This window comes from Podarcis melisellensis, assembly GCF_964234715.1.
Source record: "Podarcis melisellensis genome assembly, chromosome: 13".
NCBI lineage: Eukaryota > Metazoa > Chordata > Lepidosauria > Squamata > Lacertidae > Podarcis > Podarcis melisellensis.
This window is the reverse complement of record NC_138545.1, coordinates 35,884,372-35,908,880: the sequence shown is the minus strand read 5'-3', so window position 1 is coordinate 35,908,880 and position 24,509 is coordinate 35,884,372. Positions and strand designations below refer to the sequence as shown.

At 47.0% G+C, this 24,509-nt stretch overlaps 1 protein-coding gene across 3 annotated transcripts in view; it reads left to right on the top strand.

Annotated features, from left to right (window-relative positions):
• The window catches only part of PPP1R9B (protein phosphatase 1 regulatory subunit 9B), an 82,692-nt gene extending 59,954 nt beyond the window's left edge, over positions 1-22,738 (top strand). For all 3 annotated transcript variants that reach the window (XM_081883947.1, XM_081883946.1, XM_081883945.1), the window contains 5 exons: positions 1,979-2,131; positions 7,841-7,894; positions 11,871-12,100; positions 13,392-13,488; positions 19,688-22,738. In XM_081883947.1, the coding sequence (XP_081740073.1) occupies positions 1,979-2,131; positions 7,841-7,894; positions 11,871-12,100; positions 13,392-13,488; positions 19,688-19,741 (588 nt within the window). In that variant the 3' untranslated portion in view covers positions 19,742-22,738. The remainder of the gene's footprint in view (positions 1-1,978; positions 2,132-7,840; positions 7,895-11,870; positions 12,101-13,391; positions 13,489-19,687) is intronic.
• The last annotated feature ends 1,771 nt before the right edge of the window (positions 22,739-24,509 follow it).

Here is a 24,509-nt window from a genome sequence, read left to right as displayed (position 1 = left end):
GCACAGGAGGGCTGGCCAACTGCCTCAACATCTCGCTGGCTTGGTTGCCCCCGAATTCGCGGCGCAGAGCCGCCCACCGCAGAAGAGCCCGCCGCGGCACTCCAACCGACAGGTGAGCTCTTCCCCGGATTCAACTCTCAGGCCCCAGACTCTCGGCCTGGCATCCCTGAGAGCCCGGCGTCCGGGTGCCCCTCACCCCTAGTGCCTATGGGTAAGACAGCCCTGCTGCCAGTCATCGCAAAATTCTGTAGCACATTACAGTTCAGATTGTTTGCTGTAAGGCCTAGGTCAGCATGAGGTTAACTGTCTCAGGGTAAGCAAACCAAAGTGCATTCTGCTTTTGACAATACAGTGGTACCTCAGGTTACAGAAGCTTCAGGTTACAGACTCTGCTAACCCAGAAATAGTACCTCGGGTTAAGAACAGAAATCGCGTGGTGGCAGCAGGAGGCCCCGTTAGCTAAAGTGGTACCTCAGGTTAAGAACAGTTTCAGGTTAAGAACGGACCTTCAGAATGAATTAGGTTCTTAACCCCAGGTACCACTGTACCTGCTAACAGAAGGCAGGTCTGTCATTGGCTATTGACCATGAGAGCTAAGAATGGAACCTCCATTCCCAACAGCAGGATACCTGCTAGGTACAAACAATATAGAGAATGGCTTTCTCCACTGAACCAGCCTGTTGGAAGTTTCATGGAGGTCCCTGGCTGGCCACGGTTGGAGGCAGGGGAACAATCAGCCTTCTTTCTTGTATCAAGACATTGAATACCAAAGGAATATTTGTGCTGGAGATCATAGAAGGGCCCTTGGTGTCTCCTCCTCTGGCTACTCCTAATGTTTTAAGCCTGCTGCGTTTATGTGTATGGTTTCAGACATTCTCTCGATGCTGGGAGAGAGGAAGTACAAGCAAGCTCCACTTGCTGTTTTTACATGGTAACATTTGAAAAGAGAGTGGCTTTGGGAACATGTGCAAGTCCCCTGGTGTGGAATTAGCTCGTACATTTCCTCCACGCATCCCTTTCGGTATTACTCGAGCCATGTGAAAACTGAAAGCATGACTCACTTTTACATATCTCTCTCTCTTTGTTAAGTTTCCAGGCGCGTAGCTGTGTAAAGTCTGTTTTGCAGCAAAAACAGCAAAGAGTATTTGTGGTGCCTTAAAGACTCAACTATTGCATTGTGGCACAAGTTTTCATAGACTGTACAGTCATACCTCGGGTTGAATATGCTTCATGTTGAGCGTGTTCGAGTTGCGCTCCGTGGCAACCCGGAAGTAACGGGTGTGTTACTTCCGGGTTTCGCCGCTCGCACATGCGCAGACGCTCAAAATGACGTCACGCGCATGCGCAGAAGTGGCAAAAAGCGACACGCACGTTCACAGACGTGGCGTCACTAATTATGTTTGCTTCTGGATGCAAACGGGGCTCCGGAACGGATCCCGTTCGTATCCAGAGGTACCACTGTAATCCAATCAAAGAAGAATACAGTGGTACCTCAGGTTAAATACTTAATTCGTTCCGGAGGTCCATTCTTAACCTGAAACTGTTCTTAACCTGAAGCAACACTTTAGCTAATGGGGACTCCTGCTGCCACCGTGCTGCCGGAGCCCGATTTCTGTTCTCATCCTGAAGCAAAGTTCCTATCCTGAGGTACTGTTTCTGGGTTAGCGGAGTCTGTAACCTGAAGCGTATGTAACCTGAAGCGTATGTAACCCGAGGTACCACTGTAATCACAAATCTGGCATCAGAAGTGGCAAGGCTTGACGGCATTGCTGATGTGGGATTTATAACCAACTAGAAAGCGAATACAAAAGCTTATGCCATAATGATTACCTTGGTTTTAAGGTTCCACAAGACCTTTTGCTGTTTTCCCCTCTTGCTGGGTCTCAGGGCGCTATCTGAACACACACGTGGTTCTGTCCAGCATTGATGTTAACTTTAAAAGCCAAACCATAAAGCTTGCCTGTTTTGCAATTTGCAGACGGGTGAATACGCCACAGACGAAGATGAGGAGATGAGTCCCATGTTCCCCAGCAGCGAGATGGCCATTGAGGTCTTTGAGCTGGCTGAAAATGAAGACATGCTGTCTCCAGTTGAGATGGACCCTGAAAAGCTGGTGCATAAATTTAAGGAGGTAAGGAAAGGCCTAAAAGGCAAGGATAAGGAACCCGTAAGCTTTTCAGTGTTGTTGGGCTCCCAGCCAGCAGGACTGTGATGATGGGGAGTGAAGTCCAACAAACTCTAGAAGGCCACATGTTTCTCACTGGGGACCTAAAAGGGATACAGTGACTTCCGTGGCTGATGGAAGTGTCACATGACTAATGAACACATCCGTGGAACCTTTCCTTCTTTCTAAACACACCACAGAAATGGCCCCAGCTACCTGCAGCTTAAGGGACACGGGTGGTGCTGTGGGTTAAACCACAGAGCCTAGGACTTGCTGATCAGAAGGTCGACGGTTCGAACCCCCACGACGGGGTGAGCTCCCGTTGCTCGGTCCCAGCTCCTGCCCACGTAGCAGTTCGAAAGCATGTCAAGGTGCAAGTAGATAAATAGGTACCACTCCGGCGGGAAGGTAAATGGCGTTTCCGTGCGCTGCTCTGGTTTGCCAGAAGCGGCTGAGTCATGCTGGCCACATGACCCAGAAGCTGTACGCCGGCTCCCTCAGCCAATAAAGCGAGATGAGCGCCGCAACCCCAGAGTCGGCCACGACTGGACCTAATGGTCAGGGGTCCCTTTACCTTTACCTGCAGCTTAGGGAACTGAAAACCTTTGCTCTTTGACTCAAACAAATAGGGAAGGGTGATGTTTGCTGAGTTGCGGAGGTGGCTACAGAAGCACTTGAGCACATGGGTTGTGCATATGCGCACTTCGCTTCTCAGAAGGGAGTGGTGTTGGGGAAAGGCAGTTGAATCTGCTAATATATTTTAAACGCATGCAAATTTAACATTGCCCGCAGCTGCACGAATGCCGAGTCTGGGTTTAAAAATAAACATTCTCCAGAAGCAAGAGGGGTGGGAGACCAGAAAAAATCAGACTTCGTAAGGAATGAGACACAATTGGCAAAAACTAGGTAAGACAATGGCAGGCCACAACTGCCAGCTGATCCCACTTCCTAGCTCAGGTTAGAGAACAAAGAGGATCCAGGAAGCAGATATAAGGAGTAGGGTACAGTCTTCAGCCAGTTAACTGGCTAGATTAAACAGTTAAAACCTGATTAAACAATTAAAAACTGACTAGATTAAACAATTAAAAACCGACTTTAAAAATGCAGTTTGCTTTAGTGACCACATAGCAGTCACAGTGGCTTGAGAGATAAGAGTTTGTCGCATGAATTCAGTTTATTTTCATAGGTTGCAGGAAGTGGGAGCAAAGCAGCACTGGAGATTTTTGTGATGGGGCAAAGAGATTTGGCCAAAGATATTAACCTTTGGAGTGGGTGGGATTTTCTCCATGGGAATGGTCTAATCTGGGAGCAAGGTTATGCCATGACATGGCCATAGTATCTTCCCAGTCTTGGTAAACATATCTCTCTTTTATGGTGGTTTTTTTAAGGGATGCGCCTGCAAATGACATACACCTCACACATGTAAAGCGCATGACTTCTCCGCAAAGAATTCTGGGAACCACAGTTTGTTAAGGGTGCTGGGAATTGTAGCACTATGAAGGAGTAAACTACAGATCTTTGAGAGAAGTCATGCTTGGAATGTGTGTCTGAAGGAGGAACACCGTTGGGCTTCTACTTATGGCAGTTCTGGCACCCCTTGAAATCACAGAACCATAGAAATGTTGCATTGAAAAACAGGGAAAGAAGAGAATGGGTTTTGTCGAGCTGCACAGCCCAGCAAGGGGGAATCAGTTAAACCTTCAGGTGGTGAGGTGGGAAGGAAACAAGGCCGGTGAGCGTGGAAAGGAAGGAAGTGGCGACGGCCAAGCTGCCACGAGGCTCCTTGTGTTTTATGTGCGGTTTGTGAGAAATCGGTGCCTCTATGCTTTTCATATCCCTGGCCCATGGCTGCACATCTCGGCTGACCTCTAGTGGCTGACGCAGCCCTCTGTTCTTGTCTCTAAGTATAGAGCATCACGCTTGATGGGAGCTGCTCCCCTCCGCTTTTAGCTCAGCTGCACAGAAACCGCGATGCCACACGGCTGCTGCATGTGTGATACAAGTCTCCTAAAACGGCAGCCCCCTCCACATCTTTGCCAGGGGGAGGAATCCCTTTCAGGCGCCTCGCTGGGGGCTGCCTTATGCGGCACACAAACAAATAAACAAACAAACACACAAACAAATAAACAAACACACATAAATCATAACCTTATTAAAACTAATCCAATTAACATTGTTAAGTGACTTCCTCGTATCCCCCTGGTTGGATTTCAGCGTACAATGGTACCTCGGGTTACATATGCTTCAGGTTACAGACTCCGCTAACCCAGAAATAGTGCTTCAGGTTAAGAACTTTGCTTCAGGATGAGAACAGAAATTGTGCTCCGGCAGCACAGCAGCAGCAGGAGGCCCCATTAGCTAAAGTGGTGCTTCAGGTTAAGAACAGTTTCAGGTTAAGTACAGACCTCTGGAACTAATTAAGTACTTAACCCGAGGTACCACTGTATATCATTTTAACGGTTTTCCAAATCAACATTCTGATAAAATTAACCTGGTCACTTAACATCTTTCTTTCTTCCCAATTCAGTATTAAACATATTAGCTCATCACATTATATATTTGAAGCCTAAGCCTATCCGGTATTTGCAAGCTTTTTCCAATTAATTTAACTTAACATAGTTAACTAAATAGTCGTTTAATTTCATCCATTCTTCCTGGTACTCCTCCTCCTCCTGGTCATGGACTCTTCCAGTCAGGTTGGCTAGCTCCGAAAAATCCATCATCTTCATCTGCCATTCTTCCAGTGTTGGTACCTTCTTGTGTTTTCCGTACGTCTGCTTCTGCCCAGCGCCATGTGAGGAAGTTACCCCTTTCCTCCCTCAACCCACCCCCCATAAATATATGGGGCCAAGTGTAATGAACAGCCGCGGGCAGCTCTAACTCTTCCTTGCCGTCTTTTGCAGTGTGTAAGTGGCAATTAAAGACAAGAGAAAGGCAGCCTGGGAGGCGCTAAATTTTAATGTCTCTGCTTCTTCCCATAATGTGGGTAGTGGCCTCTAGTTGACCCTGGAATGTGTGCCAGCAAGCTTCCATTTAGGCACCTAGAATCAAGCCAGCCCCAGTGGTGGCTTGCTGACACGCTGTGCTGGATTTCAAGAGACAGACAGACAGACAGACAGACAGACAGACAGACAGACAGACAGACATAGAAGGGCCATAGCTCACTAGCAGACTATCTGCCTTGCAAGCAAAAGGACCTGGGTTTCAGTTCCCAGCATCTCCCGGTAAGCTTGAAATCCTGGAGTGCCGCTGCCAGTTTTTGGCTCGTTAACACTCTTTTTCCCTTGCCCCATTCTAGGTGTGGGTCCAAGAGGCTTTTCTTTCGCCCTGATTCCCCCCCCCCCGGGAAAAGCCGCTGAATCATGACAAAGTCAGCAGGGGGTTGTGCGGACGTTCGTTCCGATTCAGCGGTAAAGAGTGGGTTTTCCCAGGGGAAGTGGAGGGACAAAAGAAATAAAGAAAATTCTTGGAGCTGTAACTAGAGAGCACAGGACAAGAAGATGGAGAAAGTTGGTGGAGCCAAATCAAAGGGTTTAGGGGTGTAGGGAAATAATAGCAGATAATAAAGATGGCAAAGGTCCGGGTATGGCTCTTTAGCCACCCCCCAAAAAAAACCTGGTAATGTGCACATACCTACTCACAACCCCCCAGCTCAGGTCTTAACATGTCCTTTTTCACTCACTTACCCACCCATTATTTATTTATTTATTTATTTATTTTTATATTTATTGAGTTTATGTACCGCCCTAGACAGCATCTTAAAAAGCAGAGACATCACCTTGCCAACAAAGATCCGTATAGTTAAAGCTATGGTTTTCCCAGTAGTGATGTATGGAAGTGAGAGCTGGACCATAAAGAAGGCTGATCGCCGAAGAATTGATGCTTTTGAATTATGGTGCTGGAGGAGACTCTTGAGAGTCCCATGGACTGCAAGAAGATCAAACCTCTCCATTCTGAAGGAAATCAGCCCTGAGTGCTCACTGGAAGGACAGATCGTGAAGCTGAGGCTCCAATACTTTGGCCACCTCATGAGAAGAGAAGGCTCCCTGGAAAAGACCCTGATGTTGGGAAAGATTGAGGGCACAAGGAGAAGGGGACGACAGAGGACGAGATGGTTGGATTGTGTTCTCGAAGCTACCAGCATGAGTTTGAACAAACAGTGGGAGGCAGTGGAAGACAGGAGTGCCTGGCGTGCTCTGGTCCATGGGGTCACAAAGAGTCGGACATGACTAAACAACAACAACAACCCTATACCCGGAGGTCTCATGCACCCCAAAAGAGCTGTATTTTTAAAAGATATAGGATATTGATCAGGTCAACCAAAGGCCTGGTTAAAAAGGAACGTTTTTGCCTGGCGCCTAAAGGTGTATAATGAAGGTGCCAGGCGAACTTCCCTGGGGAGAGCATTCCATAGGTGGGGAGCCACTGCAGAGAAGGCCCCATTCTTGTGTTGCCACCCTCCGGACCTCTCAAGGAAGGAGGCACATGAAGGAGGGCCTCAGAAGATGATCTCAACTAATGAATGAGGAAAGAGGATACAGACAGCTGCATATGCAAGGAGAAAAGAAGGGAAAAATAAGAGAGAAATAATAATAAATGATCTGAAATAGATAGGCAGGGGAGTTTGTAATTTCTTTTGGTTTTTGTATTGATAAAGCGATAGTTGTTGGGAAATAGGAATTGGACAAAACCAAAGTAAGGGTAGAAAATAGGGATCTCTCTAGGATGGAGAGTAGGATTTTTATTATTATTATTATTTGCAAAGTTACACGTGCAGCCCAGAAATGGAAAGAAGAAAGAATCCTTGCCAGAGAGGAAGTCTTGAGATTCACAGAAATCTCATTAGATGGATGTGCATTTGGTATGGTTATAAATTCATGTTTGTAAAATCAAATAAAAAATATTGGGGGGGGGGGGAGAAAAGTTACACGTGCAAGATGATAAGAAAGGGAAATTAATATAAAAATACTAAGTAATGATTTAAAATAGACAGGCAGTGGGGGTGGGTGTAACCTCTTTTGTTCTTTAAAAGGTAAAGGTAAAGGTACCCCTGCCCGTGCGGGCCAGTCTTGACAGACTCTGGGATTGTGTGCCCATCTCACTCAAGAGGCCAGGGGCCAGCGCTGTCTGGAGACACTTCCGGGTCACGTGGCCAGCGTGACAAAGCTGCATCTGGCGAGCCAGCACCAGCGCAGCACACGGAAACGCCGTTTACCTTCCCGCTATAAAGCGGTACCTATTTATCTACTTGCACTTAAGGATGCTTTCGAACTGCTAGGTGGGCAGGAGCTGGGACCGAAAGACGGGAGCTCACCCCGCCGCGGGGATTCGAACCGCCGACCTTTCGATCGGCAAGCCCTAGGCACTGAGGCTTTTACCCACAGCGCCACCCGCGTCCCGTGCCTTTTTTTCTTTAGAGTCATACAATAAATGTTCTTTTGTTCTTTAGAGGTATACAATAAATGTATGGGCGGGAATTGATAAAGCGGCAGCTATTGGATAAAGGGAATGGGATATAAGGAACAGAGGCTGGATTTACATTTGCTTCCGTGTTCTGCTTTCACCTCTGGCCTCGCCCACCACAGTGGCCCCCGGAAGGCTGCGCAGCTGGGACTGCGGCCCTCAGCCTGGAAAAGGTTTCCCCGCCCTGAACTCTCTGTTCTTCTCTTTTGGCAGCTCCAGATCAAGCATGCCGTGACCGAGGCTGAAATACAGCAGCTGAAAAGAAAGGTAAGCGATGAGATCCCTTTCCCTCCCCTTGGAGACTTGCCCGAATCTGTAAGAGCTTCTTCTTTTAATAGCGGGGCTATTTTTAATCTGTTTTCGTAGGGTTTGGAGCGGGGAGGCCCTGCCCCACCCTCATGGTCACAATCCCGAGATTCTTCTCTTGCAAAGATAAAATAGAAACAGCTCCATAAAAGCCACCCTGAGGATCTTGGAGGAGGGATGAGACCAAAGTGATGTGTCTGAAATAAAATGCTTGAATGGATCTAATATTTAGGCAGTTGGTTTGTCTGTCCTTGCTAGGGATGGTGGAGGAATCCTTATCTAATGGAGTTGCCGTACTTTTCCATGTCCAGTCATACCTCATGTTACATTTGCTTCATTATACGTTTCTTCAGGCTGCGTCCCGCAGCAACCTGGAGGTACCGGAAAGGGTTACTTCCGGGTATCGCCGCTTGCGCATGTGCAGACGCGCAAAATGACATCGCACGCATGTGCAGAGGTGGCGAATCACGACCCACGCATTTGCGCCACTGCGGGTCGCATTCTATTCATGTTGCGAATGGGCCTCCGGAACGGATCCCGTTTGCAACCAAAGATACCACTGTATTGGACGAGGGGTTTTTTTTAATTTAAAAAGTACAGTGGTACCTCGGGTTACAGACGCTTCAGGTTACAAACGCTTCAGGTTACAGACTCCGCTAACCAAGAAATAGTACCTCGGGTTAAGAACTTTGCTTCAGGATGAGAACAGAAATTGTGAGGTGGCAGCAGGAAGCCCCATTAGCTAAAGTGGTGCTTCAGGTTAAGAACAGTTTCAGCTTAAGAACGGACCTCTGGAACGAATTAAGTACGTAACCACAGGTACCACTGTATGATAAAAATTGGGGGTCATCTTATACGTGGATAATAGTGTGGGGGGGCGTGTGATTGGTTGCTGCCACGAGCTGAAGATTGTCAGCCTCAGGTTATTGGTGGCTTCGGCAAGGGCTGGTGTTGATTGGCTGTCGCTGCGGAAATAGGGCGGTTGATTGGTGGCTTCTGCCGGCACGGGGACAGACGATAGCTGGAGGGTAAGCAACTTTTGGCAATCCACCCTGAACAATTCTGGGCCACCCCCACCCCCAAAAAACATCTCCACAACTATGGGCAATCCTCCCCCCCCCAAAAAAAAAAATCTCAGTAATTCTGGGCAATCTCCCCCCATTTTCTTAATTTGGAGTCCCCAAAAATAGGGGCATCTTATACACAGGGGCGTGGTATACACGAAAAATACGGTAATGCAGAGATTTTGGCAGCTCTGACCACATCAGACCATCAAGTACCTGCTTATTTTCCAACCACTTGTGCATTGTTGTGCGTGCGCTTAAACAGCTAATTAGATGGAAAATGATACACACACAAAATAAGAATATTATAGGTATAATAGGTATGGGAAACTCCAGGCGGCCCTACATTTCCATAGCATAATTTTCTAAGCATGAATACTTAAGTGTGTTTTTATAAAGTCACCTTCCCATTTTTATGTGCCGTTTAACTTTGGGAAACCTGGAATGCGTCTACTTTTAATAAGGGTATATTATGCCTACAGTAAAGGCATATATAGGGACGCGGGTGGCACTGTGGGTTAAACCACAGAGCCTAGGACTTGCTGATCAAAAGGTCGGCGGTTCGAATCCCTGCGATGGGGTGAGCTCCCGTTGTTCGGTCCCTGCTTCTGCCAACCTAGCAATTCGAAAGCACATAGTGCAAGTAGATAAATAGTTACCACTCCGGCAGGAAGGTAAACGACGTTTCCATGCATTGCTCTGGTTCACCAGAAGCGGCTTAGTCATGCTGGCCATATGACCCAGAAGCTGTACGCCGGCTCCCTCGGCCAATAAAGCAAGATGAGCGCCGCAACCCCAGAGTTGGCCTCGACTGGACCTAATGGTCAGGGGTCCCTTTACCTTCACTAAAGGCTTATATAATGTGCGAGAATTGTTTGTGTTTCTCGTGGGGGGGCCAGTAGCTCGCTTCTTGACAAGCTCAAGGAGCAAGAAGGCAAACAGCCATGCATTTAAAGCAAACGAGGAATATTGGGAACTGTAGGGTGCTAAGGGTGCTGGGAACTGTAGCAGTCAACTACAGTTCCCATGATTCTTTGGGGAAAGCTATGTGCTTTAACTGCATGGTGTGTAAATGTTCTTAGGGAGAAATGTGTGCAGAAGCAAAGGTTTTTGAAAAATCCCATCCCTTACCCTGAGCTGTTTAGGTCTGGAGACTTAAATATGCCAGGGGCCACCCACTAAGTAGCTTCCTGGCATCTACCTTTCCGGGAATGCTGCCCAGCCTAGCAAAACTGCCTGTCTTATCTCACCTCACCTCCCATCCTTGCTTGCCAGAAGCACTGTTAGATATACCTGTTTCTGCCAAGAAAAGGAGACCGCAAGGAGCATCGGAGGCAGGGTGGATAAAAATCAATTTTTAAAAAAATAAATAAATTTAAATTTAAATTGGCTTTTTTAAAATTTAAATTGGCTTTTTTATTATTTAAATTGGATTTTCAAATGAAATGCTTTTGGAGGAAAAATGTTTCTAAAGATAGTTTTCTATTTAGGTTACATCATAGTCCAAAGGCTATCAGGAAATAAGGATTTGTTTTAAGTTTTTCATGTAGGCTAAAACTCAGTCTAAGGTTTTTTTGTTTTGTTTTTTGTTTATGTTTAAGCACATCAGTTAACAAACACGGGTACATATGTTATAATGTTATTGTTTTACTTAAATAAATTGTTTAAATTCTTATTAAGGAAATAATTGTTTTCTCCTTCCAATAAAGTACAGCAGAAAATTTCCCCAAATATAAACAGTTAACTTATTAAAGCTCACAATCATTTCATAATTATCTGTCTATGTATTTCTAAAAGTATAACCAAATCAGTAATTTTTGATATAACTGTAAAAACTACTCTGAAAATGTATTATTCCAAAAATGAAACCTTCGTCTGGTTGTATTAAGATTATACTAGAAAGAATGTTTTTCTGTGAAAAAAACCACACGATTTAAATCAAGTCTTACTGAGTACTGATTTAAATCGTGATTTAGATTGATTTGATTTAAATCAAATCCAGCCTGATTGGAGGGAGGCTTGACTGACCTCTGCAGGGAACAGGGCCTCCTCGGTTGCTACCCCACTTGCTCGGCTGAGCACCTTCCTGCAATTTCTACTCCTTATATGTTTGCTGCTGCTTTTTGTGTTGATTTCTGCCTTTCGCCGAGATGGCTCTCAGTTACGTCGCTGCCGTCCGTTTTGTTTTATTTTTTTAAAAAAAATATTGAATTTTACAAAAAAAAAGAAAAAGAAAGATAAACAAAGAACAACACATAACACTATAAACACATTTATATACATATTTTCCAAAATACAAACTAAAAGAAAAAGAAAAAAATACTTTTCATAACCAATAATATTGCCAAATTCGTGCTTCAAACATTACAATGTATAAATCTTAGTTAAAATATTATAAAAGGCTTTCACTGCATTCACCGCACATCTCTTAGTTACTGTATTTTTCTCTCTATAAGACGCACCAGACCACAAGACGCACCTAGTTTTTGGAGGAGGAAAACAAGGAAAAAAATATTCTGAATCTCAGAAGCCAGAACAGCAAGAGGGATCGCTGCGCAGTGAAAGCAGCGGTTCCTCTTGCTGTTCTGGCTTCTGGGATAGCTGTGCAGCCTGCATTCGCTCCATAAGACACACACACATTTCCCCTTACTTTTTAGGAGGGAAAAAGTGAGTCTTATAGAGCAAAAAATACGGTATCTTGCTCGCCTTTACATCTGTTCTTTAATCATTTCCCTCCCTTAGATTCTTTCATAGTCAGTCAAATCTTTATGTTCACCGTCCGTTTTGTTTTAATTACGGCTCAAAGCAGTGTGCCGGTTTAGTTAGCTTCTGAGAAAACGAGTAAGCCTCTCCCTCGCGCTGTCTTCCCTCAGCTGCAGTCCATCGAACAAGAGAAATCCCGCTGGCGCCTCGAGAAAGCCCAGCTAGAACAGAGCGTGGAGGAGAACAAGGAGCGGATGGAGAAACTGGAGGGGTACTGGATGGAAGCCCAGAACTTGTGCCAGGCTGTGGATGAGCACTTGAAAGAGACCCAAGCCCAGTACCAGACTCTGGAGAGGAAGTACAGCAAAGCCAAGAGGCTCATCAAAGAGTATCAGCAGAAGTAAGCACTCCCTTTCCACAGCCCTGTCCTGTAAAGCACAATGATATGCATGTCTGCTAAGAATCATGGAACCATAGTGTGCTGGGCCCGGGGGTAACCCGTGAAACGTGGTCCAGGACCAGTTCAGAATCCACAGGTTCCGCTGGGAGTCAGTCCGACAGGGCCAAGGCAGGACACAAGGCAAGGACAGGTACAAGATCTCAGGCAGGATCTAGCATACAGCAATGTTGCTCCCGCAACCTGGGGCGGGGTCCAACAGCCTTTTATCTTTGTCGGGGTAGCGGCCGGTCCTGATCCCCCGGTGACTCACCTCCCTGTTTCGCCCGAAGGTGAGTACTCCTCCTGCGAGTACTCAGGTCTCTCCTTCTCTCAGACCTCAGTCTCTGCAGCTCGGGAAAGTGGCCAACTGCTAAGGACAAACACAAAATGGGTGGACAATGCTATCACACCTTGCTAGATAGCATCATGGGAGCAGCAGGTGTGCCACTCTTGAGGGCTTTTGATCTGACCCACCAAACCAGGGCAGATCCTAACTCCCTAACCAGGGCAGATCCTAACTCTGAGTGTCAAGGCTTCAGGGAATCTGATCCCCCTCCCCCACGGCTGGCAGCCAGAAATGGGTGTGCTGGTCCCGGGGGGTAACCTGTGAAACACAGTCCAGGTCCGGTCCAGAATCCATAGGTTCTGCTGGGAGTCAGTCCGACAGGGCCAAGGCAGGACACGAGGCAGGAAACCAGGCATGGGGGATGTCTTATAAGGATCTACAGGACCGTCTCTCCTGGTATGCCCCACGGAGGACCTTAAGGTCCACAAATAACAACACTTTGGAGGTCCGGAGCCTCAAGGAGTTTAGATTGGTTTCAACTGAGGGCCAGGGCCTTTTCAGCACTGGCCCCGACGTGGTGGAATGCTGTCACAAGAGACTAGGGCCCTGTGGGACTTGACATCTTTGCACAGGGCCTGCAAGACAGAGCTGTTCCGTCTGGCCTTTGGTTTAGACTCGGTCTGACCCTTATGTTTCCCTTCCCTTATGGTCTTGATTTATCAGCTACTTTAAAATGAGGCTGCATTTTAAATTGCATTTTGACCTGTATTTTAAATTGGTTTCCCCCCTCTCTTTTCTCCCTATTATGTTTTTACTGTGATTTTATTGGTGTTAGCTGTGCTGAGCCCGGCTCTGGCTGGGGAGGTCGGGGGTATAAATAAAATTTATTATTATTATTATTATTATTATTATTATTATTATTATTATTAAGGAGTGCTTCTGACTCTGGCTCTTCCCCTCTTACAGAGAGATTGAGTTCCTGAAGAAGGAGACAGCTCAGCGCCGCATCCAGGAGGAGTCTGAGCTGGCCCACAAGGAGGAAGTGGACAAGTTGCAGGAGAAGGTGGGCATCAAGGACAGCACTGGGGGTTTGCCTTGAGCCCCCGAGGAAAAGAAAGAAAGAAAGAAAGAAAGAAAGAAAGAAAGAAAGAAAGAAAGAAAGAAAGAAAGAAAGAAAGAAAGAAAGAAAGAAAGAAAGAAAGAAAGAAAGGGCTTTGCTGTGACTGGAGAGGCCTTGGTTCAGTTCAGCTCAGGGATACATGTGAGATGTGTGCACTTGGAAGGGGCCTGGTTATTGACGTGGGTAGAGGAAAGGTTGGGGGCAGAGGGACACTCCCATCTTTCTGAACTCCTTTAGAGTTGGGCATCAATGCTTGAGTCTTGTAGGACCTTGTGTCAAGTGCTGGATCACTCTTTAAGCTGATCCTGCTGCTCAAAGGCAGGGGGTGGGAAGACTCATCTTTTTGAATTCCACGTTGAGAATTCCACACCTATATTTTGGGGGGCACTGGTGGCCGGGGTGTCCTTTCTACAGAGTCTCGTTGAAACTTCCACCAGGACAAAGTGGATCTTTACAAGCCCACACTCGCCCACCTTCCCCAGATCCTGTGATGTGAAAAACACACCGGGATTCCGCATCCCAGATCTACAGGGATCTCTTAAGGTTGTGCAGTGTTCTGTTTAGTTTGCAGACACTTGATCCTAGATCGAACACTGTCTCTCCACCACGTATGCATGGGCGGTGGGCCTTCACTTGATCCTGCAACAGGTCTCGTGTCAAATCTATATCTCTCCTCGCTTGGCCAGTTGCAGATCCCTTCCACACCCTGGTTCCTACATCAGGCAGTGGATCATGTCAGACTCATCAGGTTTTTCCCATGCCTCTGTGTGTTAAATGTGTGCATTCTGTGTGTGTGTGTGTGTGTGTGTGTGAATGCACCTGGGTTTCTGTACTGCGGCTACACTGATCGGAGAGCAAGGTAGAATCACTCTCTTTCAACATCCAGGAGGCTCCCCATGCTCCCTCTGGAGGACATCACTTGTACTGCAGCTCCTAGAAGCCCCCTCTAAAACCCAAATCGCAGGGGCAGGTCTCAGTGTGCTCCTCTTCTTTGCACAGAACACTGAACGCAACACACACACACCCCTGTGCCATTCATCTCTATTGGGGTAGACCAAGCTAGCACATGCATTTGAGCCCTGCCATCACTGCTGCTCTTCAGCATTTACAAGTGCCAGGCTCTTAAGGAAAGGGTGAGGATCACCTGCACAGGGCCCAGAATAAGCAGAGGTGCACATTTTGCCAGGACCTACATGGCTGCGGCATGCCACTCGACGGAGAACAGGCAGCACAAACCACATTCTACATGGATAGAGCACTAGGCAGCAATTGCCGCGACTGCGGTGGATGGAAAAAGCAAGGCCATGAGACAGTTCGGGCAGAGGGGTAACCACCAACCTCTCACTGCAAACAGAAAACTAGCACAACAAGGAGAGACAGCTCTGTCTTGCAGGCCCTGCGGAAAGATGTCAAGTCCCTCAGGGCCCTAGTCTCTTGTGACAGAGTGTTCCACCAAGTTGGGGCCAGTGCTGAAAAGGCCCTGGCCCTAGTTGAAACCAATCTAACCTCCTTGAGGCTCGGGACCACCAAAGTGTTGTTATTTGTGAGTTTTTAGCATAAGGGAACATTCAGCATTGGCAGCCTCCCGCACTGTCTGATGTGGTACAATCCACTTGATGATGATGATAATAATAATAATAATAATAATAATAATAATAATAATAATAATAAACATTTTATTTATACCCTGGCCTCCCCGGCCAGAGCCAGGCTCAGGGCAGCTAACACCAATAAAATAAAATCACAGTAAAAACATAATAGGGGGGAAAGAGAGGGAGAAAAAACAACAACAATTTAAAATACAGGTTAAAATGCAATTTAAAATGCAGCCTCATTTTAAAATAGCTGATAAATCAAGACCATAAGGGGAGGGAAATATAAGGGTCAGACTGAGTCCAAACCAAAGGCCAGGCGGAACAGGCCCTGTGGGAAGATGTCAGGTCCCGCAGGGCCCTAGTCTCTTGTGACAGAGCGTTCCACTATGTCGGGGCCAGTGCTGAAAAGGCCCTGGCCCTAGTTGAAACCAATCTAACCTCCTTGAGGCTCGGGACCACCAAAGTGTTGTTATTTGTGGACCTTAAGGTCCTCCGCCAAAGGCCAGGCGGAACAGCTCTGTCTTGCAGGCCCTGCGGGAAGATGTCAGGTCCCGCAGGGCCCTAGTCTCTTGTGACAGAGCGTTCCACTATGTCGGGGCCAGTGCTGAAAAGGCTCTGGCCCTAGTTGAAACCAATCTAACCTCCTTGAGGCTCGGGACCACCAAAGTGTTGTTATTTGTGGACCTTAAGGTCCTCCGTGGGGCATACCAGGAAAGTACATGGGTCCTAGGCTGCCTAGGGTTTTAAAGGTCAAATCCAGACCTGAAACCTGACCCTGTACTCCACTGGGAGCCAGTGCAGTTTACCACCTCACCTCCCTCGTACCTTAATTGGTGGCACCCTGGGTTAATCAGCACGTAAAGTCCCAGGTGGAGAGGACGCTGCGGAAAGGTGCTGGCGACAGGCTGATGTGGCTGAACACAGGCAAGACAAGGCACACACACACACAGCCAGGAAAGTTGTGCAAATCCTGAGCCGCTGTCCTTTATCTTGAGAAGGCTGTCTGTCTCAGGCCTTCCCTGCTTTACAAAATACAGCTGCGAATAGAGACTATCAAGCCATCACTTCCCCTTTTGCCTTAATTGTGATCTCCCTATTATCTTAGGATGCCTTCTGCTGACTGTGTCTAAATTTGTCCTGGGCTGACCTCTCTCTAATGAATGGCGAACTAGTCTGCTGAACAGCAGCCTGACCACATCAGGGCGCTGTCCCCATCAGCAAATGTGTTATACCTTTGATTTGACCCAAGCATCAGGCCGAAGGCTTCTGCCATGTTTATTTTCTCAGCCATGTCCATCAGCTCTCATTCCCCAACCATTACTTCACCCCATCACCCCACTGATTTCTCCTAGAACTGCTCCCGGCCAACTTTCCCCTTCTTTCCGATCTGCCGCCTTTTCACAATTAGGCACAGTGGTTCTTGAAAGGTTGCCTTGAGAGGGAGACGGTGGTAGGAATCTTTGGGAAGGAAGAAATGCGTGCATTTGCATAATGAAAGAGCTGTTTCCAAGGCAGCTTGCTCTCTGACTCTCACTTCTGCACAAACCAAGCTCTAATGCGATAGCTTAGTTAATCAGTTAGTTAAATGCAAAGCCAAAGGCTTGTATTCCAAAAGCTTGAGCCAGGTATCAGCTGATATATCTTACCTCTCTACCTAACTGACCCTGGCTCCTCCAAAAAGCCAACTCAAATAGGAAGGGTTTCTAGAAGTTCTGTTCCTCTCCAAGGGAAACAGTACTAAAGTGGAGAGGAGCCATCAATAAATGCCTTGACGTGACACATGGCTAGTAATACCAAGAGAGCACCTACAGCAAATCTTAGTTACTGTGAGGAAAAGAGAGATAGTCTTCAGGTTTGGCCAAGCCAGTTAGAACTTGGTAGGTTGAAAATGGCACATTGAAAGATGCCTCATAGAAAACGACTAATTGCAGTAACCATTAAGAAGTTTGGTTTCTGCAGGGTGCAATTGAGCACAACATTATGGGAGGTAAAGGTAAAGGTACCCCTGACCATTAGGTCCAGTCATGACCAACTCTGGGGTTGCGGTGCCCATCTCGCTTTACTGGCCGAGGGAGTCGGCGTACAGCTTCCGGCTCATGTGGCCAGCGTGACTAAGCCGCTTCTGGTGAACCATAGCAGCACACGGAAACATCGTTTACCTTCCCACCGGAGCGGTACCTATTTATCTACTTGCACTTTGATGTGCTTTCGAACTGCTAGGTTGGCAGGAGCAGGGACCGAGCAACGGGAGCTCACCCCGTTGCAGGGATTCGAACCGCCGACCTTCTGATCGGCAAGTCCTAGGCTCTGTGGTTTAACCCACAGCGCCACCCGCTTCCCATTATGGGAGATGGAGGCACTTAATTCCTCGTTGGGGAATGAATATCATTTTAGTCTTGGAACCTCAAGCCTGTGTCAGCTTTGAAAGGTTAGATATGTATCTGTTTTATGGTTCACTCTAGAGACATATCTAACATGATCAGGCTAAGCAAGGTTGTTCGAGAGGTGATTCATTGAAATTAGCAACTCTGTCCTAAAATTGCCCTATTCCAGTTTGGGTGCAGAAACTGATTTGTGTGTGCTAGTCTGTTTTGTTAGACATAAGAAAGGGGCGCGGGTAGCACTTTGGTCTAAACCACTGAGCCTCTTGGGCTTGCCAATCAGGAGGTTGGCCATTTGAATCCCTGCAACAGGGTGAGCTCCTGTTGCTCTGTTCCAGCTCCTGCCAATCTAGCAGTTCGAAAGCACGCTAGTGCAAGTACAGTAGATAGATAAGTATCACTATGGTGGGAAGGTAAACGGCATTTCCGTGCACTCTGGTTTCCGTCACGGTGTCCTGTTGCTCCAGAAGTGGTTTAGTCCTGCTGGCTACATCACCTGGAAAGCTGTCTGCAGACAAACGCCGGCTCCCTTAGCCTGAAAGCAAGATGAGCACCACAACCCCATAGTTGCCTTTGACTGGGCTTAACCGTCCAGGAGTCCTTTACCTTTACCTTTTCCTAGGCATACAAAAGACAGGTGTGCGGGGTTTGTGGATGCACATGTTTTTTTTTACCAGCTGCACATGTAAAAAAAAAAACCATCATGGATTTGCATCATGGATGTGGATTAAGCACTGTTTTATCAATAGAACACAGTACTGTGTGCATGGCCTTCTGCTGGTTCCACAGTGGTGCAATTAGGTGATTTTCAACTGAACAATCAGGGGCTGAGGGCTCTTTAGAAAGTAACATGGAATTGTAGAGTTGGAAGAGACCCTGAGGACCATCTAGTCCAGCCCCTCGCAATTCCGGAATATGAAGCTGTCTCTTATGGGGATCAAACCTGCAACCTTGGCATTATCAGCACCACGCTCTAACCAACTGAGCTATCTTTGTATTACTTCAAAATGTGAAAATCCTGTAGTGTTGCATTTTGGGGGCCTTAATTCTTATTCCGCTGAGTGGACTCCTAGACATTTGATCCCAGAGTCCCACTCTGACACAGTCTCACTGTCCACGGTTCTGAGGACTGAGGCCACATTTAACCAGTTTTCAAGGAATGTCAGATACACACACACACACACAGAGATTTAACATCTATGGTATTATAAAGGAGCACAGTTCTGGCAAGTAAGAAACCCAAATTTCAGCACAGATTTCCTTCCTCTCTTTCCACCTCTGATTCGCCCTTTGAGCCTTCGGTCGTTTCATTTCCTTATTTAGTTTTAACTATTCATTATTCATGTGTTTCATTAAATATACTTTTAAAGCCCCAATGGCCTCGGCCCAGTATACCTGAAGGGGCGTCTCCACCCCCATCGTTCAGCCCAGACACTGAGATCCAGCGCTGAGGGCCTTCTGGCGGTTCCCTCATTGCGAGAAGTGAGGATACAGGGAACCAGACAGAGGGCCTTCTTGGTAGTGGCGCCCGCCCTGTGGAACGCCCTCCCATCAGATGTCAAGGAAATAAGCAGCTATCTTATCTTTAAAAGACATCTGAAGGAAGCCCTGTTTAAGGAAGTTTTTAATATTTAATGCTGTATTGTTTTTAACACTCAATTGGAAGCCACCCAGAGTGGCTGGGGAAGCTCAGCCTGATGGGTGAGGTATAAATTATTATTATTATTATTATTATTATTATTATTATTATTATTATTATTCCCATGCAGCTTGCAATACAGAAAGTGCAGCAACGTTCGGTTCCCAGAAGCAGAGCTGATTATACAAAGCTTATCTGGCATATGCAACTTTTAACTAGATCTGCACAGTTTACGGACGTGGAGCAGACTGCAAGCCTAAACGTTCAGAAGCCGTGTTAATGAGCTCCCCCCCCCCCGCCACCATTTGTATCCATATAATTCTCCTTTGGCGTGCCCCTTCATTCCCCTTTTTCACAGCCCTCTTCTCCACCAGCCTTTTCCCATTGCTGTTAATGGGCGCTGAGCCAGCCAGCCAATTTCTACCATGTCTCCTTCCCTAGTGTCTTCCCATCTCTCTCTCCCCCCCCCCACTATTTCTCTACCTGGAAATCTCCTCTTCACCCCCTTTCTGTTGTGTGTTTTTCAGATCTCTGAACTGGAGGCGAAGCTGCAGACTTTGAAAAATTCCAACCCGACTTAAAAAAGAGAGAGCAGAAAAAACACACACATATAAACCAACCAGAGCAATTAATTCTTCTCATTACTATTACTACTACTACTACTACTATCATTTGCAAGGGACCTGTTTAGAAATGCCTCCTGCCCGTTCTCCACTCTTTTATTCTTCCCTCATCCCCTGCCCGGTTTTCCCAGCAGGGAAGTGTTAAGACCCCAACACAGTCAGAAGAACTACGGCAAGCGAGAGTAGCCAACGGCCTTGCCTTCTCTTGAGGGTGAGACAAAGGCCGGGCGGGTCAGGCGGGATGGCGAAGGTCAAAGTGGGCCGCAGAGGCAAAACCCAGACACCTTGACAAGGGTGGTGAATCACTTGTCAGTTTTCCATGTCCGGTGTGCGTCTTGTGTCAACTGGATCGACAAACCGTGGAGGGTGGGGAGGCGGTGGTCCCGTGTGTCCGGCCATTTGTGTCCCCTGTCCTCTCTGCCTGATGAGAACCTTGCGCCAGCCATTGCAGATCAGGATCGAGACTGTCTTCACGTGGACGCAGGGGACAAAACTGGAACGCAGCAGGACTCTGCTGGCAAGAAGCGAGACCAGCTCTCTCTATCTCTTTTTGTTTTCTTTCCTGAATCTTAAACTTTTGAGCGAGGGGTTATGGGGTTGGGAGTGGGGGGGGGGTCTTATTGTTGGGATTTGGTGAGGGTGGGGAGGGTTGGATGATCTTGCCTTTAATTTTCCATCCTTTTGGACAATATGGAATCCATTATTCTCTATGTTTCGTGCGATGGTGGGAAATATGTCTGTGTTTTTTAAGGAGGGTTTCCGCGGGCGATTTTGCCAGTCGCCGCCTTTGCGACTGAGGAGAGGCTCCGGCCTCTGAAACCCCTGTCGGCATCTGAATAGACGCTACTGCTGACTTTTTACAACCAGGAAAAGAGCATTCGCCTTGTTTCTTTCCCCTCCTCACTGCATTTTTATTCACGTTTGTCTTGGAGAATTTCTGGGAATCAACGCCCAGGAGGTTTATGAACTGGACCCTCCCAAGGGAGCTGAGTATTAAAACCTAAGAGCCAGGAGCAAACGCATCAAAGGTATCGAGCCAGGAGCTGAAGCTTGAGACTTTGGAGAGAAAAAACATGGAACTGTGCAGGGAAGAAATAATTGAGCAAGCCTTCAGATTCATGGTTCTGTACCAGCCATTCTGCATTTGACTGGAAGAAAGCTGTGAAGGGCAGCACCTTTTCGGAAGCCCAACACCTTGACAGGGTTCTGCTTTGCTGTTGTCAATACCAGGGTTTGTTGTGGAAGTGGGTGTGCTTACAGCCGGGGGGGGGGGCAGCAAAAGATAAAAAAAGAGGCACGAGTGCCTTAGACGCACAGGTAATGAGGACCCAGTTTCTAAGATCATTAGATTGTAAGAGGTATTGCCTGGTTCCTTCTTTGTTCCTTAATTTATGAGGTCAACCTTTGTCCCAGGACAAAACACTGGACCATCGTAGATGTCCCTTTGTTTCACATCACCCCCATTTCCAGTGATTGAGCTGCATGGGTGCATTTAGTTTGGGGGTTTTTACATGGCATCTCTAGCTCGCAGGGAATTCCTCTCTGAAGCAACACAACGGCGTCATAACTGTTGCTGCAGTGGCCAGCCAGTCAGCGCCTTGCCTTCCGCATTTTACGCCCTTTCTAGAGAAATAGTTGAGATTGTTATTAGTAGCCAGAAAGCGCTGGGTCACCTTAGTGGTAAACTGGACAGGTGAGGGATGTCTTACAGTGCAAGCCTTCATAACAGGTGCCGGCAGCGAGTCACAAAAGCTGTTCATCTCTAAGGTGCCAGAGGGTTTTGCAGCTTCTTTCTTCCTCGTCTATTTAATCTGACAAGAGCAGAAGTCACTGACTGCAGCTCCTGCGCTGCCCATGCTTTTACACCCTAACCCAGGCATCAGGCGCCAAGCCAAAACATTACGCTGACATACACAGAGGCACCAAAACAACACTTCAGTGGAGCTGCACTTTGCCCAGAGGGCCAAGATGTTGGAACGGTGCTCTCTGTATGGCACCAAACATATAGGGAGTTTCTTTCTGTATCAGCATCCATGGCACCAGAAGGATGCAGTTTGGCCTGACGGCAACATCTCTGTGTTGTGTGTAGGGTTGGAATCAGCTTCTTAAGGGAAAAAGTCAGAAAACATCTTACCTTAAATATGGCAAGGTGAAGCTTTGTGTAAACACTTTGGAGGCTTCCTTTGCCTGCATTTTGGCTTCTCTGACCTGTCCCTATCCCCATCCTTGGGAATGGTTTTTGGCCACCATGATTCATTCATGCCCTGGAGCTTGGCCAAGAGTGCCACATCGCTCAACCCAACTTGGAAGTAACACAATCGGGTCCCACTGGGGGCCTCTCCCAACCTGGTTGCCTTCCTGATGTTTGAACTATAGCTTCCATCATCCCCAGCCAACATGGCCAATGGTCAGGGATGCTGAGCACTGTCCAAAATACCTGGATTGCACCTCCTTGGGGGAGGCTGTTATAAACTGAGATGGTTGGAGATGCGTCACATAGACATTCACTGGTCCTCTTTCAGCTGTTTGAGAGATATATTTATTAATCTAGATTCAGTTTTATATTTTAAAAAACGATGCAAATCGGGTGATGTTTCCTCTACCCACTCAAGCAGGACTCCACCTACTGCATCGTCTACAAACTTTTTGACAGTATTATTTTTCCGGCGTGGCCATTAGCTAAGGCTGCTGTGGAACGTCTATGTAAAGTGGAACTGGACGTATGTTTTGTAAAGCGGTTGCTGGGAAAAGTTGCTTCCCCCTGCCCCCTCAAAAAGAGCCAAAATAATGCCGATACAAAAGCCTGTATGTTTTGTTTGGTTTAAAGCAGTATTCTGCTGGGAAAGGCTATGCCTTTGGGTTTTCACCTCTAAACTGGAATTTGTGAAGGGAGTAGAAAATACTGTTGTCTTGTCCCCTCCACAAGGTTTCCACTTTGAAGGAAAGGGGGTGGGGTGTTTTCCTCCTGTTGCCTCAAGAGGTACCCACCCCTTTTATTGTTTACTTCTTGTGGGCTTTATTGTTTACTTTATTGTTTACTTCTTGCTTTGGAAGAAAGACATCCTTTGCTCATCCCAGTGTCTCTTGCTGCGATTCAGACAGAAACTCAGTATGAATTTCAGCAGTCTGCATGACAGCTTTGGATGTGGGAAGGAGCACCGAAGGAGTTCATTTTGAACTTCAAACTAGTCTTTCCTCCAATTTCGATGGACCTAGCCCAGAAATGTCTGAATCCCATCATGAGGATAACTTCAGGATAGACGTCTCCCATGTTTCCTTCATAACTTTGAATTCACAGTTCCCTGTTTTGTCTTATCACGGGACGAAAACAGTTCATGGCAATGATGTGCAGAATGTGTCCCACTCAAGACAACGTAATGTGGGTAGATTTGCCTTCATGCGCTTTCACAATCCATTTGTACTCCCCCAGAGTATTAAATACTGTGATAAAATGGTGGGTCGGTTTTCCAGGGTATGTTTCTGTGGACTGGAGTGGGGATTCTAATCCACATATCATGATCTGGGAGTAGACAACCTGGGCATGGCAAATATCCTGGATCCAACAATCCAACATTAAAAGGTGACATGTTGTGTCCTTTATCCCAGAGCTGGGCAATGTGTTTCAGGGGATTTGACTGCTTCCCCATATCCTTTAAACCTCAGTGGTCAAATTGTGTGTGTACGCCCTGAAACGCAGCCCTACTTCTGGAGGTAAGCAGCTCTCTCATTCACACATGCACATGCACACCCTTTACGGAATGTGAATTCTTGTGTTCCACGTTGGCAGAGTCCACAAAAGGCTTGGCCATTTCGTGACGCAGTGATGTCATCTGAAACGGGCAGATGTTGCTCGCTGCAACACGCTGCCATTACACCTGCCAAACACAGAGCTTCCAGACTGTTAGTGGTGGTGACCACAGAGGCAGGCAAAACTGGCCAGCTGCCAGTGAATTCTACCCCCCCCATCCCTTTACCCTGCGAGGGCTGCAAGCACTGATTCTCTAGGTGACAAGGTGTCTCCACGCCACCGCCATCCTGGGTTACATAGAGGATGGAACAGATTTTGCACCCCCCCCAAAAGAAAAGTCGGTTCAAGAGGTGTACAGTGTACTGTAAACAGTAAATGGGTGCAGGATCAGAGCATGGGGGGTGGAGAATGACGTGCAGGGGAATGAGATGTAATGTTCTGAAAAACAAATGAGTTTTTTAAAAGATCATCTTAAATTTTAATTTAATCTCCTTTACACAGGTATAAATGTGTATGTATATATATAATATATATATGTATGTATGTATGTACGTATTGTTCCTGGTTTTGTATTCCAATTGTCCTATCATCCGGTCATATCAGATAAACTGCAGGTCTTTGTTTCCACCCTGTTCGGTTTTTCAAATGCCACTATGTGCTCTTGGGGGAGTCGGGGGGGCAGAGCTCTGGGTGTCCACTGCTGGAATTTCTAGAGATCTTCAAGGCAGCTCTTCCATATATATAGGTATGTATGTATGTAAATGGGATGCGGGTGGCGCTGTGGGTTAAACCACAGAGCCTAGGACTTGCCAATCAGAAGGTCGGCAGTTCGAATCCCCGCGATGGGGTGAGCTCCCGTTGCTTGGTCCCTGCTCCTGCCAACTTAGCAGTTCAAAAGCACGTCAAAGTGCAAGTAGATAAATAGGTACCGCTCCGGCAGGAAGGTAAACGGCATTTCCGTGCGCTGCTCTGGTTCGC